This window comes from Centruroides vittatus, unplaced genomic scaffold (assembly GCF_030686945.1).
Source record: "Centruroides vittatus isolate TY-2023 unplaced genomic scaffold, ASM3068694v2 scaffold_2569, whole genome shotgun sequence".
Classification (NCBI taxonomy): Eukaryota; Metazoa; Arthropoda; class Arachnida; order Scorpiones; family Buthidae; genus Centruroides; species Centruroides vittatus.
In genome coordinates, this window is record NW_027122690.1 from 238820 (window position 1) to 256094 (window position 17275).

The 17275-nt window shown below is 33.0% G+C and overlaps 1 protein-coding gene across 16 annotated transcripts in view; it reads right to left on the minus strand.

Moving 5' to 3' along the window:
- The window catches only part of LOC136987651 (luc7-like protein 3), a 103048-nt gene that overhangs the window by 80081 nt on the left and 5692 nt on the right, over window positions 1-17275 (minus strand). For all 16 annotated transcript variants that reach the window (XR_010882647.1, XR_010882645.1, XR_010882648.1 and 13 more), the window contains exon 2: window positions 4105-4211. Coding sequence is in view for 5 of the 16 variants with exons in the window: in XM_067285404.1 (XP_067141505.1) it covers window positions 4105-4211 (107 nt within the window). In the remaining 11 variants the exon portion in view is untranslated. The remainder of the gene's footprint in view (window positions 1-4104; window positions 4212-17275) is intronic.

Below are 17275 nucleotides of genomic sequence, written 5' to 3' on the forward strand. Positions count from 1 at the left end.
AGTGTGGTATTAAGTGAGTGTTTACATAATTTAGTGTTTTTCCTACTTCCTTTGACGTGTTGATTTTTGGTATTCGTGGTCGTTGTGTGGGATCTGTGCCTGTATATTTAGTGAGTGTTTCCTGAAATATAAGTGAGAGCATATTAACTAAATCCATGTCTATGTTACCAGTGATGGACGAGGAAGTGTCTGTAGTATCATTAGTGGTAATTGTTGTATGTGTGTTATTATCAATGCTTGTTGCTGGATTATCCTGACAGGTTACATGATCTTCATTAATGTTAGATGTTTCTGTCTGTTGATGTATTTGATCAGCCACCTGTTGTTTGATAAGTTCAAGTGTTGTTTGTGGATTAGGTTGTTGTGTATAATTGTTCTTTTTTGATCAACAACCCTTTGTTCAGTGACAGTGAGGTGAAAATATTGCTGTGTGAATTTATGGTGTAGTTGTTGTCTGTATGCTGTCATGTTTGTTTCAAGTTTTGTGATCGTGTAATAAGTATGGATGATAAACTCGTTCATTTCTACTGTCCATTTCATCCGTTGGCGTGGTTTTCCAGCCTTTGTGGTCTGTGGATGCATTGCCACAGAAACACCAAGGCTGAGTTGGTTCCTCACATCTGTTGAGGGCATTGCAATAGCCATGCTAGGGCCGGTGCTGCTTTCGCCACCGGTAACCAGGGGAGACTGTGGCCTATTTTTCGAACGTGAGCCTCTGCCTAACCCACGAATGCGAACCTTGTTAACCCGGGCGACGTCCGAGCCGGTATCACACTTTGATCTAGTTATCACCATAATAAATATCTCCACAGAATGTGGGTGTGGTCACTCTTAGCTTCATTTTTCCCCATAGGCCTTACTGGCATGGGTGTCCCTACCAGGAGCTTGTGCTCCAGCCTGCATTGCCCTATGGGTCAGTAAAATTACTGGGCTCTCCCACCACGCCCAGGTGGTGACCACGGGAGAGTTATTATTATTATTATTATTATTTTTGTTTTTTATTTTTATTTCTTCATATTACTTACAGATAGTTATTTTATTTTATTTATTTTTGTGTTTGATTTCTTGTTTACATTATGTTTTCTCTATTTTATCTTTTGATTTTCAAATTAAAGTCCATCTTGGCAAAATCATTTACTGCATAATTTGCACTATTTTGCATATAAAATGAGTGTTTTTGACATAGTAGTAAATTACAGTTTATGCTTGCATTTTGAGTCTTGCAATCCTTATTTTCAGCTCAGTTTACAGATCTGCTTCAGGCCTGTAAATTGGTCAAAAATGTTTGTTCTGTGATTAAAGTTTTTGCTGGAAAAGTACGCATGGTTTTTTTATTGTCAAATCTCAGGTTATTAAAAATGAATTTTTTGAGTCGGCTACTTTTGGGTTACTTTTTAGAAAATTTTTGGCTACAAAAGCTAAATTCATCTGGAACGTTGTTCAGTATTAGAGACACTTCCTTGATTAGCGAGATTTTGTTGCATTTATCTTCTTAGTGTGCAAGTTCAGTCTAATAAAGTGTATTTATTAAAACTTTTTGATCATTGCAATGTCAACAAAAAGGAAAGTTGACAGTGGGTGCCAATTTTTCCAGCAAAAGTGGGAAATTTTGTATTTTTTTACTGCATGGAAAGCTAAACCACTTTAATTCTTAATCAGATTATTACAGTTTGTAAAGAATTTAATGTGAAAAGACTATGAAACGAATCATTAAGATAAGTTTAAGTTATTTACCAACGAAATTAGACAAAAAAACTCATCATTAAAAACTGAACTTACGGGGCCAGCAATCATTTTTTAAAAAATCAAAAACTGACAGTAATGTGGGTAGCTGTCTGGAGGTAGGACAAGGCCATATCTCTTTTTGACAGAAACAGGTTGGCAAAACCTGCCCACTTGCACTTGTCAGAGGGTGGCAGGTTTATGTTCTATGATCCCGTAGGGTCAGGATTCTTTTTGTCAGGTCGAGTGGAGAAGGAGAGAGGGGTTGTCAGTAAGGCATAGGCAATAAACAAGTAAATGACACACCATTTAACAATGAAACAAAGATTTATTAGATAACAAACAGACGACTACAATATCTAACATTGAAAATCTATCAACTTTGTTCTCTAGCTTCTGAATCTACGGAGAGGGGCCAAGAGAGCGTTTATATGAATTGTTATCATACCTCTTTAATGATTCTATGGAGGCTCGATTTCATCCTTGTTTAATTGTTCACACAAAGTTATAAAAATCACGACTGAGACATGGATCACTCTTAGTAAAATGGTGCTCGGAGATACGGCTCTTTGGTAGACTTTTCAATGTCACTGGGTTGACATTTGCTCAGAGACGCCCCTAAAAGTTCTTAGATGTTGTTAAGCTGGTGTTTGATGAGAGACTTCCCTGAAGGGGGGGAAGAAACAAGCTTTTATAGATTTGTCTTGGGAAAATGTGTCACGTGATTAATTGTTATTGCAGATAAAGGTTATTGTAGCAGGTGTGGAGGTTAAATTATGTGGTACTTCAAATTATCAAATATTGAAATAACAAGGTTTTACTGTATTTTGCAAGCCACTTACTATATATTGAAAATGCCCTCACGAAAAATTACATACTTTTGGAGACTGAAGTTAGCTTGAACGCTAGCTGTTGCCCACCACTGATGTAGACTGCATAATCAAGAATTCACGCAGGATAAAAATACATTAAAAATTTTAGATTTATTCCTTAATGAATTAGTAATTATTCATTTAAGGAATAAATCTTCAAGTTGGCTTTTTTTTTTTTTTTTTTTTTTTTTATAAACTTTGCATGAATATATACAGGGTGTCTCAAAAATGTACCGACAAACTTTCAGGGGAGGTAAAGAACATCTAAAGGAATGAGAATTGCATAAGAACCCATAACCAGAAACATCAGGGAAAAGTGGTAGTAGAGGTAGAATAACTGAAAAGGCACAAGACAGTGATTAATGGGAAACATTTATTGGACATAATTAGTACAAATGACATACCAGTTCATAATGTTACAACAGATGCTCAAAGTTTCCACCATCAGACGCGATGCATGCTTGACACTGACGGAGCATTGATTGCTGGACATGTTCGAACACACCGAGAGTTTTTTCGAGTGTAGCAACAGCACAGACAAGTCTTGCCACAAGATCCATTTCAGACTCCACAGGCGAGTCATACACCATAGCCTCGAGGGCCTCCCACAGAAAGAAATCAAGGCTTGATAAATCAGGTGAGCATGAAGGCCAGGGAATTGGTCCACCACAGCCAATCCATCGATGCAGGAAAGACCTGTTCAAATGCGCACAAACATCCATTCCATAATGGAGAGGTGCCCCATCATGTTGGAACCACATGTTGTATCTCACATTTGCTGAAACATCTTCAAGTAAGGCTGGTAGAACTTGTTCCAGAAAGATCAGATAGTTCGTGGTAGTCATGCGGGATGGTAGAAGGTACGGCCGCCTATTGACTTATGGTGACATTTCCAGTTATGGGTTCCTGTGCAATTCTCATTGCTTTAGATGTTATCTACCTCCTCTAAAAGTTTGTCAGTACATTTTTGAGACACTCTGTATAGTGTTTTAATTTTAAGTTTTACATGTATACTAAGACATATGTTCTTCTTTTAACATAAAATCATAGTATATTAAAATCACTTAAAATAAGATCATATAAATTATAATTCAAGTAGAGATCCAGGAATACCAAACTTGCTGTGTAAAGCAGTTTCTAAGACCATATCATGTAAAAGGCTTTATAGAAATCATAAGTCAATGGCAATTTATGGTGCCATGTCTAGCCACACAGTTATGGTTTCAATCATGTGAAAGAGTCTTAAGCTTAATTTTCAGTTTCTAAAATTCAAAATTGAATAGATCTAATTTCAATATTGTTCTTAATTCAATTTTCAAAATTTATCAAATTGATTTTGATAATTTAAAAAAATTAGTTATCATCAAAATATAATGGTGTATCTATTTTTTATATTAAGTACCTATATTTTTTAATATTAATCTTTAAAGTAAATATTTTATAAAATAAATCTGATCTCCTATTTTAAATATTTAATAATAATAAAAAAGTAAAATAAGTAATAACTTACTCTTTCTTCATATTTTCATCATGTATTTTACTACAAGGTCCTAAATCTGCTTTTGTATTTATAAAGAGTTCGTTAGGGCAAAATTTCACTAAAAAATGCTTGCATACCTGTAATAAAAACTATTTATTAGAATATTAATTTCAACTAAATATTAAATTCTCGTTATCTTGCCAAAATATTCAGATGGTCTAACATATACAAGATAATTGATTAATACTCTTATTTCCATAGAGAAGTGAAGAGTATTATATACCTAGGAATTTTTTATACAATATATTAAATATTTATAAAAAATATACTATATTTGTATAATAATTATTGGCATATCAACTGCACAGCTTCTATAGTTTTTCCAAATTTACTTAAACAGCCAAATAATTTACAGAAGTTTAGAAATAAAATTAGCACGGATCAGAATTTTAGCCTATAACATCTGCAATCTGAGCTCTAAAATAAGTTATGTAAGTTAAAGGTTATGCAAATATTAATATTACAGATCTGATATTGACATTTTGTTGAATCGATGTATTTATTTAGTACAATAGAAGCCTTTTATTATAGTCACTTTAAAACCTGCCTAAACTGATAACAGCAACCTACTAATAAAATGGAGCATGCCTGGAAATGAATTTTGGGTCTCTAAACTGGCTCAAATCTGATCTTTTATTAAAAAAGAATATCTACTGAAATAGATGCAAACACATTAAAAGGTAGCAATACAATATTTGAAATACAATGGAGGACCAACTAAGGTTTAATTCAATCAACTCTCATAGATTCTATTATCAGCTGTGTTCACCATCTCAAGGTAAATCTGGAATAAGATTTAAATCAAGAGTTCAGTTAAAATCAATCTTCGCTGTGCATTAATTCTTGATTTAACTTTCAAATCTTAATTGCGATTTAACTTGTTGCTACTGGTATGTTAATTCTCAAATTTTAGATTAAAGCATGCATGTGCTATATGAATTTCATAAAACAACATTCTATTTTCACAACAATTTTGTTAAGCTCTGGCAGGTTGAAAATAAGTAATGATACTATGGATGATAGATAAGCAATCAATTTACGTAAACAATTATCCATCATCACAGGATTTCCAGTTTTAAAAATTCAACCCTCTTTTCTACTTAATCTTTATATACTTTAGTTATTTTTTAATTTTTCATAACGAAATAACAATTGCTTGCTATTTTGTCATAACATAATTCACTGGTAACTGCTATATTCCATCTCTGTATACATCTATATATTTGTTACCACATTTAATTTTTATTTTCTAAAGAGGTATCCCTTGTACAACACGGCACTTCTGAAACACAGTTGGAAAATTGGGGATATCCCCATACAACATACTTTCTGGTTTCACTCTAACACAGTTTGAGAATTTGGAAAATCCTACATAAAAAATTTCACAAGTGCTAACTACATTATTCAATATTTCTTTATTCCCATAATCATGCATGCTGTCTCAAATTTGCTCAACAATTTTACAATACAGTGATACCTCGGTTTTCGTTGCTAATTCGTCTGAAAACAATCGACAAAATCTGAAACCAACAAAAATGAGGCAATTATTCCCATATGAAACAATGTAAATCCAATTAATTTGTTCTAGACAATCCAAAATACATACCAAAAACACATTTTATAGAGAATTAATATAGCGTTAAATACTAAAAGCAATAAGAAATTAATATAAAAAAACTAATCTAAAGGAAAGCAATGGAATTGTTTGGCTAAATGCATGAGGTAATGTCTTGTCTTGTAGAAGTTAGTTGGACATGAGCTTCTACCTGTGGTAAAGTGTGATGTAATTGTCATGTAATAGTAGTAGTGTGTATTTATAATGGTCATATTGCAGAGAATAATGCCTTCCGGGAGGTCCGTTTAAGGGTAACTGGCCCCTATTCAGGCATTACAAACGTGGAGAAAACCCTGAAAACTCCACGTGACCAGCCCGTCCTGGCAAAGCACGAACCCACAACTGAAATCCCAGTGTTTGGCAAATGGAAACATTGGCCACTGGAAACGTGGGCAGTCGCAGGGTAATGCTCACAGAACGAGAAATAATGCCACACTGAATCATAAAATGTGTGGGTCGCCCTTTGTTTTCACAAAAGCAAAAATGGGTCGCCCTTTGTTAGCAGCGAGGCATTTGGGCATGTGACAAAATCTGAGATGAATTTTTTGCGAAAAAAAATCGACAAAAACTGAAACTGACGATAACTAAAGTCAACGAAAACCAAGGTATTACTGTATTTGATTTTTTTGATTTTAATTGAAATTTTTAATTTCTTTGTGCCTTTTGTTAGGTTTACTTTAATGAAAACTAATAGTACAATTGTTTTCTTCCTTATCCTAGCTTTCCTGTCGTTGTCATTGCTTTCAGAGTCACTATGTTTTGCTTTTATAGATTAATCTTTGTATGTAATAAAGTTTATTTAAACACTTTTAGGTAAGTGTTATTAAGCTATTTTAAATAAAAACATAGGTAAGCAATCATTCGTAAAAATGATGAACAAAATACAGTGGTATCTCGGTACTTAAACTGTTCTCAACTCCAACAATTTGATAGTCGAATATAAATTCTAGAAAAAAAAATCATTCAGTACTTGACTGAACAAACATGACTCGCTAGAACAAGTTTTGACTAATAGCATATTTTTATTTTGTCATCCATAAAAACTTATTATTATAAAAATTAAAAAACTGAAGATGTTGCTGATATTTCTGATGAAGATCAATAAAAAAGCTCAAAACACAACTAAAATGTCCTCGTTTAACTAAAATTAATATCAATGAGTAATAAAGCACTTTTATTTGTGATTATGTTAATTATTGATCGGAAATAAATTATCAATTGTTTTAATAAACATACTTCTCTTAGTAACGAAAAAGAGTATACTTTTGCTAACTTCTGGAATGTAACTTTACATTTTGTATTAGTCCTTTGTTTTGTATAGCACTGATTCACAAACACGGCACTTTTTTGGAACGTAACTACCATGTTATATAAAGGAATACCTGTATTGAAAAATTTAAGCAAAATAGCAGATAGTTTTATTAGATTACTGCTAGTGTACTTACTAGATTCTTCCAGAAATACCACAGTGGTTTGTGCCCATGCTTAAATAAGCTAGAAATGAAGTGCAAAACATTTCTAAATTTGATTCAAGAGCAACACATGAAATAAGCATTAGGCAAACTGGTAAAGTTGATGTCAATGATTATTTCATTCTAATCATGGATGAGTTTTTAAAAAGATCATTACATGATAACATTTATACAGAGCAATGGCTTAACCTCCTACTTCTGGTGAAATTGTTTAATCTCTTGTGAATCATCAGAGGAACTTTCTATATCATTAAAAAACAGGACTTTATAATAAAAAATATCTTGAGTGGTTTCACAGTTACCATATATCTCAGCGGATAATACGACCTTCAGATAAGACAATGTATAAATTTTTGTCGAAGTTTTATAGTTTTAGCATATATCTGACATATAAGACAACCCCCAAACTATCAACGGCCTATGAATTTAGTTTAGATCAGCAATCATTATCTGAATAATAATACTGTATAGCGTATATGGAATTATGTCCTATTTGTAATTTTTCAAATGAACAAATTTTATTTTCTTGCATCTCGCAATTTTTGCGAACATTCGCACTAATTTGGGCATTTGGGTAATGACCATGACTATTCACAAAAACATTGTATGCGCTATTCTATTTTGTGCACATACCCTACTCTCTTCTAGTAAATAATTATGGTTTGTCTGTCTTTTTATAATGGTTTTAATTTATATAAATTTCAATCTAATTTTTTTGTATCTGTCCTAAAAGACGACCCCGGATTTTCGGGGCCATTTTTTATGGTTCAACTATCGTCTTATCCACCGAGATATACGGTATTTTTAAGTATAAACAACAGTGTGGAATTTACAGTGAAATTGTAAATTCCACACTAAACAATGCTAAAAAATAAAGATAAATTATTCTTCAACTACTTCAGTGAGCTTCTGTATAAATTTTTTTCAAGTACTATCTCAAGAAAGTATGAAGCCACCATATTACAATTATTTGTTTGTTTTATTAAGTTATGGCAATGCAATACTTGGGAAATCTGCCTAGGGAGATGCCTTTCAGGAGGTCTTTTTAAGGGTAACTGGCCCCTATTCAGGCATTACAGACATGGAGAAAACCCAGAAAACTTCAAGCGCAAACCCCACAACCAAACTCCCAGTGTTCAGGGAACAGAACCGCTTGGTCACTGGTGGACCCACCACAGTATAAACATCCAAAAAATTTTGAAAGGCTTGTCCTTTCAAGAAATATTGAAAGCTCTTCACCACCAGTAATAAAATATTACTTAGGTATCCAGTGCAAGCAAAAAATTAAGTTGCATTTTGTCTTTAAAAGGAAGGCAAGCTGCATACAATTGTTTAAAGTCTAATTTTACACTAGCAGCTTGTTGACTTGGTAAAAATTATGATACAAAAAACAAAAGATGAAAAACTCAAAATTATATCTATGTTTGACAACACAACACAACAAAAAATCTATATGATCAACAATATTTGCAATCAATTTCTCAATAAAATAGAAAAACTAAAATTTAGAAAAAATTAGTAGACATGTCTGTTTACAGTTTGACAAATCTAGATATTTTTAATTGAGTTGATATCCATGATTATTTGTAAGTCTCAAATGATATGATGTAGAGAACACTATTCAAAACATTTTCTATATATATAAAAATGAATGTGTCTGTCTGTGTGTCTGTCCTTCATGCATTACCACACTATTTATCCGATTGCCATGAAACTTTGGGAAGTTGTTTAATACACTCCCGCGAAGGTTTGTGGCATATGTGAAGACCACTATTTCCCCCTTTCAAAAATATATTTATATATGGATTAAGGCTTTCATGTCCAACAGATGGCGCTAACTTCTGACAACCTAAGTTGGCTTTTCTGTGAGGCATTATGCTTTTCTGTTAGAACGGACTAAAGCAGATCATTTTCTATCTATCTATATAAATAAAATATAACGTTTGTTCCTACCGATTCCTTTTGAATTTTGACACAACGTTGCATTCGAATACACAAGTGTTTGTATATAATATACACGTCTAAATTCCCCCTACTGGGGGGAGATGGACGGGATTAAGGCTTACCGTGAAGAACTCGGCTTCTATTATACTATTTTACATGCGGTTTTTTGCGTTTTTGATTGCATTTTAATAGGTTACGTCAACAGAATATACACTAAAAAGGGATTTTTCGATAATCCCTTGCGACAGAGAGGGACAGGACTAAGGCTTACTGTGAAGAACTCGGCTTCTATTTATACTATTTTGCATGCGGTGTTTTGCGTTTTTAATTGCGTTTTAATAGGTTACGTCAACAGAATATACACTAAAAAGGGATTTTTCGATATTCCTCAGCGGGGAAAGAGACAAGATTAAGGCTTACTGTGAAGAACTCGGCTTCTATTTATACTATTTTGCATGCGGTGTTTTGCGTTTTTAATTGCATTTTAATAGGTTACGTCAACAGAATATACACTAAAAAGGGATTTTTCGATATTCCTCAGCGGGGAAAGAGACAAGATTAAGGCTTACTGTGAAGAACTCGGCTTCTATTTATACTATTTTGCATGCGGTTTTTTGCGTTTTTAATTGCGTTTTAATAGGTTACGTCAACAGAATATACACTAAAAAGGGATTTTTCGATATTCCTCAGCGGGGAAAGAGACAAGATTAAGGCTTACTGTGAAGAACTCGGCTTCTATTTATACTATTTTGCATGCGGTGTTTTGCGTTTTTAATTGCGTTTTAATAGGTTACGTCAACAGAATATACACTAAAAAGGGATTTTTCGATATTCCTCAGCGGGGAAAGGGACAGGATTAAGGCTTACTGTGAAGAACTCTGCTTCTATTTATACTATTTTGCATGCGGTTTTTTGCGTTTTTAATTGCGTTTTAATAGGTTACGTCAACAGAATATACACTAAAAAGGGATTTTTCGATATTCTCCAGCGGGGAAAGGGACAGGATTAAGGCTTACTGTGAAGAACTCTGCTTCTATTTATACTATTTTGCATGCAATTTTTTGCGTTTTTAATTGCGTTTTAATAGGTGACGTCAACAGAATATACACTAAAAAGGGATTTTTCGATATTCCTCAGCGGAGGAAAGAGACAAGATTAAGGCTTACTGTGAAGAACTCGGCTTCTATTTATACTATTTTGCATGCGGTGTTTTGCGTTTTTAATTGCGTTTTAATAGGTTACGTCAACAGAATATACACTAAAAAGGGATTTTTCGATATTCCTCAGCGGGGAAAGGGACAGGATTAAGGCTTACTGTGAAGAACTCTGCTTCTATTTATACTATTTTGCATGCGGTTTTTTGCGTTTTTAATTGCGTTTTAATAGGTTACGTCAACAGAATATACACTAAAAAGGGATTTTTCGATATTCCTCAGCGGGGAAAGAGACAAGATTAAGGCTTACTGTGAAGAACTCGGCTTCTATTTATACTATTTTGCATGCGGTTTTTTGCGTTTTTAATTGCGTTTTAATAGGTTACGTCAACAGAATATACACTAAAAAGGGATTTTTCGATATTCCTCAGCGGGGAAAGAGACAAGATTAAGGCTTACTGTGAAGAACTCGGCTTCTATTTATACTATTTTGCATGCGGTGTTTTGCGTTTTTAATTGCGTTTTAATAGGTTACGTCAACAGAATATACACTAAAAAGGGATTTTTCGATATTCCTCAGCGGGGAAAGGGACAGGATTAAGGCTTACTGTGAAGAACTCTGCTTCTATTTATACTATTTTGCATGCAATTTTTTGCGTTTTTAATTGCGTTTTAATAGGTGACGTCAACAGAATATACACTAAAAAGGGATTTTTCGATAATCCCTTGCGGGGGAGAGGGACAGGATTAAGGCTTACCGTGAAAAACTTGGCTTCTATTATACTATTTTAGATGCGGTTTTTTGCGTTTTTAATTGCGTTTTAATAGGTTACGTCAACAGAATATACACTAAAAAGGGATTTTTCGATAATCCCTTGCGGGGGAGAGGGACAGGATTAAGGCTTACTGTGAAGAACTCGACTTTTATTATACTATTTTAGATGCGTCTTTGATTGCGTTTTAATAGGGTACGTCAAGAGAATGTACACTAAGAAGGGATTTTTTGAAATTCCCCCGGGGAGGCGTTATACATTTATAATAGATACATTTTGAGCCACAGCAACGCGTGGCCGGGTCTGCTAGTATTTTATAAAGCACTAGAAACTAACACAACTGAAAACAGTTTATTCAAAATGATTTATGCAAAGTATGATATTGACTGGACAAAGTGCATTTCCATATATTCTAACACCAAGGAACAACAGAATGTCAAAGTGGTCATTGCAAGATCAAAACAAACATCATCAAATGCTACATGAATGTGCTGTTTGCTATACCACCATATTACCTTACAAATCTATATTCTAATTGGATTCCATTTTGAACTATAATTATAGTTGTGAATTTCTTGAAAGGAAAAAGCAATACAAACTCATATTTTTCAAATAATACATAAAGACACAAGTTTATAAAATTCTTTACTTTATAGAGATTAGACATTTCAAGAAGAAATATATTGACAAAAGTTTTTGAATTTAAAACAAAACTTCGAATGTATCTACAAGATGAGAAATCTGAATATGCTGAATTATTCTGCAACTCAAACTTCTAAAACTAGTATATCTTCCTAATATTTTAACTACTTAAATATTTTAACACTAAAACACCCAGACTTTCTTTACCGTAGAGGGCCTACACCACTTAAGGAGAACAATTTGTCCCCAACAGTTAAATCCAGTTCTCACATTTTATTTTGTGATAATTTGAAGTTTTTGAGCATTTCAAGTTTTGAAAATGGATTTATAAAAATAACCGAATAAAAATTTGTTTATTTTTAAACAATTTACATAATAATGACAAGTTTTGTGTGTATACAAAATGCAGGCAAGCATTTTGTTCAATGACCGTCTATGCTTTTTTTTTTTTGTAATTTCCTAACAATTGACATTTTCTTATGTTTGTTTGAGAACATTGTCTTTTCTTTACTAAACAATGCTGAAAAATAAAGATAAATTATTCTTCAACTACTTCAGTGAGCTTCTGTATAAATTTTTTTCAAGCAATTTTGACACATTTGTGTATAAGACATATGCATAAATTAAAACTAAATCTAGTTAGTGTATTACAAAAAAAATTCAAAGAGCATTTTTTAGACAATGTTTTGACATAATATCACCTGACCTTATTATTTAGAATATCAGCACAATAAGTTATGTTTTTATAATATAATATGGTTCAGATCATTTGTTTTCACAAATCTCTAGTTACTACAGGATTAAAAAAAAACAAAGATATCGTATATATATTTTTTTTTTTTGGCTTGATAAATATTGATTGTTATGTTGTAAACTTTAGTTTGGTACAATATACTGATCATTGTATCATCATCAACTTTTGTATCAAAATTTGTCAAACAGAAAATTCTATGTCCTGAATGTTTAGTGCCTCTGTAAGAAACATTATGATTCCAAACTCAATCATGCTTTGCCCATAAAGTACATTTTTTGACTAGAAAGGACTGTTTGTGTTAGTAATGTCACCATTATTTTCTAAGTAACTAGACGTCTCAGAAATTCCAGACTTATTTATCAGATCACCAGGTACAAAAAAATTAATCAAAATCACTGTTGTCATAATCAATATCTCAACCATCTGAATCATTGTTAATGTGAGTGTGAGAACCTGAATTTTAAAAAAATCTTTTTTTGATTTCATCATACCTATTTTGGATATAATGTTATTGATTATCCTTTACTACTTGAGAACTTCTCATGTTCTTGGAGGTGAAAGCAATGTTTTCCCATGATCCTTTGACCTCAGCCATGCACTATTGTTTTAATATCAAAACTGACAGCCAAATGGGGCAGTCGCCATCCATTACCCACCAACTTAAAAAGTCGTCACTCGCTCCTCAACCAACAACTCTATGCCTCTGAATACAGATTACCATCATCTCTGAATATAGAATAGCCTCAAACAGGAGTATGTAGGGTTTCTCATTTCCCGGTTTTTTGCTTGTCCCGGGATTCCGGGATAAAAGTGAACTGTTTCCCAGGATCCCGGGACAAAATTAATTATTTTTAAGATATACAAAATATCATGAAATCAAATGATATAATTATTTTTTGTTTTTTAAAGTAATTTAATACATTCCACAACCTCCAAAATCATATTGATAATGCTGTGTAAGATATGTATTAAAAATTATCTTTGAATTACGTAGAAATTTTCACAAATAGAAAAAATTTATTAAAGTTTGCTGGAAACTGCATACAACAACAAAAAATGACTTTGAATTGAGTTGAAAATTTAAAGAAAAATGAACTTAGATCAAACTTCTAACTTAGAAGGTAATTTTTGATTTTTTAAATAAAATATGATACAAAATATTCTAAATTTTTATAAGATTTTAAAAAGCAAAGATGGTCAATACTCTGATCACTCAATTTAATTCTTATTTTAGTAATGAAAAGTCTTGCTACCGAGAATGCCTTTACCAATTCAGTTGATGTGATTGGAATTGTGTTTAATGCATTTAAGAGAAGACAAATATGTGTTTTTCACCTGTATCCTGAAAGTTTTCTAGTTCATTTTTGAGATTGTAGTACTTCTTTTGTTCCCTAGTATTCTTGATTTGTCTACCTCAACTACTTTAATAGAAACATCATAGCCCAATAATTCGGCAGTTTGTTTGTCTTTAACAATCAGATTATGAAGAAAAACTTCATACTTGCTGACTTCATACTCGTTTGTATCCTTGCCCAATTTGCACAACTTGGTGTTACACAGTCATTGAAGCTACTGGGCATGGTTAAAAATTAAGACAGCATAAGCACAATTATTCCAGATATTACTGGTAAAGAATTTTGAGAGTCCTGCCACAAATAAGCTAAGTATTGATTATTGACCATTTGTGACGTGCCATAACAAGCAAAAATTTAAAAAAAACTAATAAGTAGGTTTAAAATTAATAAATACAAATGTATTCTGACAGTTTATGAGTTAATTATACTTTATATTTGCAAAATTTCCTCAACCTTAACATGAAATAAGAAAAAAGTGAATTTTTAAGAAATTTGTGGGATTTCCCGGGATAATTCCCTGGTTAAAAAACAACCGGAATCCCGTTTGAGAAACCCTAGGCGTATGCCACCGTATATCAAATGTTCCCAACGTACCAACCTTCTCCAGTGATAAATCAAGTAATGAACAGTCTGACCTATCATCTTCACCTGTTCTTTTAGAGGATCTCACCAAACCCCAGGTATTTATGCCAATATGCAATTTATTGCAAACTCAAACAGAATCAAACAGAAAATAATTTCAATATCAATAATAAAATCATAATATATATTATGACTTTAAAAAATACTATATTAAAATATTTTAATACAAAATAATATTTTCTGTTTAATTTTTTCCAAGTTCATTTTATTACTGCTACTGGGCAAAGGAAATTAGTAGTTAAATTAAAATATTAATTGTATTTACACCCCTCAAAAGTGAAACTGCAAAATCACAAAGGAATGTGCATAGCCACATGCAAATTACAGGCCTGGTATAAGTGACAGAGATATGCAAATGATTAAGTTTGCATATACACTGCGTCTTGTGGTACCCACTTTCAGGCTATGAAGACCTGCAGCCAGCTTGGGCCATAAATGCTATCAGAATCATAGGAAATGCTTCAGAGATGACACTGAGCTGAATACCACCAGTTAACATCTGGGGAATGAGGCCGTATCCTGAATCTGCATGACCTCAATTTGTCGACGCACCCAGTTGCCATGTGTGTTGGGCAACATGATTACCATCCGACAATGTGACATGATAGACAGAGGAACATCTGCAATCATGCCAAAAAGAGAGTGAATCAAACCAGCACACAATGGAGCACACAGACTGGCAGATTCGCCAAACAGCCCTTCAGGACCAATTTGCCATGGCATGTGGCATCCAAAGCCACTTGTCGCCATCAATGGATGCATCGGTGTCCACCTGAACCATTCACAACAGGTTGGATGAAGTCAAGCTGCCATTAACCACTTGACACTGCATGCCTGGCATGGTGTCATCGTCATCACAACTGGATCACACTTAATGGCATTGGGTATTGTTCATGGATGAATCCCACTTCTATCTGTGGCGGAATGACGGCCATGGATGGGTGTGGTGGTATCTCAGGACACACTATGTGCCTGCCGTTTTCACCAAGCCTCACGTTTGATCAGTGGACAGTCTCTAGTGCTCATTTCAGGTACTGTGACAGAAGACCAGTAAGTTACACAAATTCTGGGGCCGATGGTTGGCCACTGGTACAGGCTACGCCCAACATAGTGTTCCAGCAAGATAATGCCCAACCGCAAGTAGAATAACAGTAAGAAGAGAGAACAAACTTTTTTCTTTTTTGATGATTTTTGAAGAGAGTGCATGGTGAACTCTCACCAGCCTGAACAGAATTCTCATCATTTCCTAGCCAGCAGCCTCTCTCCCATCAAACACTTTTGGGACCTTGTCCAAAATGAGGTGCACTGGGAACCATGCAACATACCACAGATGACATGCACACCAGTGGACGCAGCTTCACAAATACCTCAGGCAACCATTAATTGCCTCATTGATAGTATTCCTTGCCATATAGCAGTCTGTATAGCTGCCTACATTGGCCATATTTGTTACTGGATAAACAGATGTATGTTGCATACCTTTGTTCTTTTAATCATTTGTATTTCTCTGTCACTTCTACTGGTCCTGCAATATGCATGTGGCTATGCACATTCCTTTGCAGTGTTGCAATTTCACTTTTGAGGAGTCTATTTATTTTTACACTTTATTAACTGTCCCAGTTATGTAAATTAACACCTGCAATTGAATTATGAGGTTGCCAGTAAGTACAGGACTACAAGGGTAAACAAATTTCTGTATCAGAGTTTAAAAAATAAAGCAAAAAGGTAATGTCATCTTTAGTGATAAATAATCCAACACCTGATGCTGAGAAATCATTTATTAAAGAAACATTAACGTTTTTGACCCAATATGATAGGCCATCTTCAGCTGCAAGTAATCTCGAATGTATTTTAACTTAATATTTAAACGTTAGAATGTTTGAACATTTTTACATTTAAATTTAAAACAAAATACTAGATAAATCAACAAATAAATAATAAAATAAAACAAATATACTAAATGAACTAATACAATAACGATGTAAATAATGTAATAAAATAAAAATAATATAAGTAAAATAAAATAAAAATACAAATTAAAATAAATACACAATCGTTACTTACGGGTCAAAAACGTTAATGTTTATTTAATAAACGTTTACTCAGCATAAGGTGTTGGATGATTTATTATTTAAGGAGCTGAGTAGGATATTTGGTCATCTTTAGTTTAATTTTCATTAATTATTATTTTAAATTATTTATTTTAATTATATTATTTTATTATATTAATAAAAATTAAACAATAAGTTTTGAAGTAAATTTAATTTAATTATTAGTTAATATTAGTATAAGATAGCAGTCTAATCATCTATCTTTACAAAAGAGTTTTTATATTACTAATAGTTAGCCAAACTATAGTCTGAATAAGCTAGAAACTAATATGATTATGATCATACAGTAGTATATTTGAGCTTGATTGATTGTGTCTACAATGGTTTGTTAAACTGCATATTGCTTTCAACAGTTGCCCCAGAGGCATGGGGGTATGTGTTGGGGAGTTACACAAAAGTTGTTTTTGTTCTTGCAATTTTCTACAAGGTGTATGCCATCAGGATGTATACTGCTGCAGGTTATCCACATGAAATTACAGTACTTGCTTTTTATAGTATCTGTGTTATTCCATACTAAAAGTCCAATAAAAGTTCATTTATAATATCAAATAACGAATTTTCCTTAATATGTTTCTTTTTTATTATTTAATTTTGAAAGCATTTGCAACTCCTAAAACACAAAGGGTTTATAATCCACACTTTAAAACACATTGATCTACATAACTAAATCTAAAGCAAA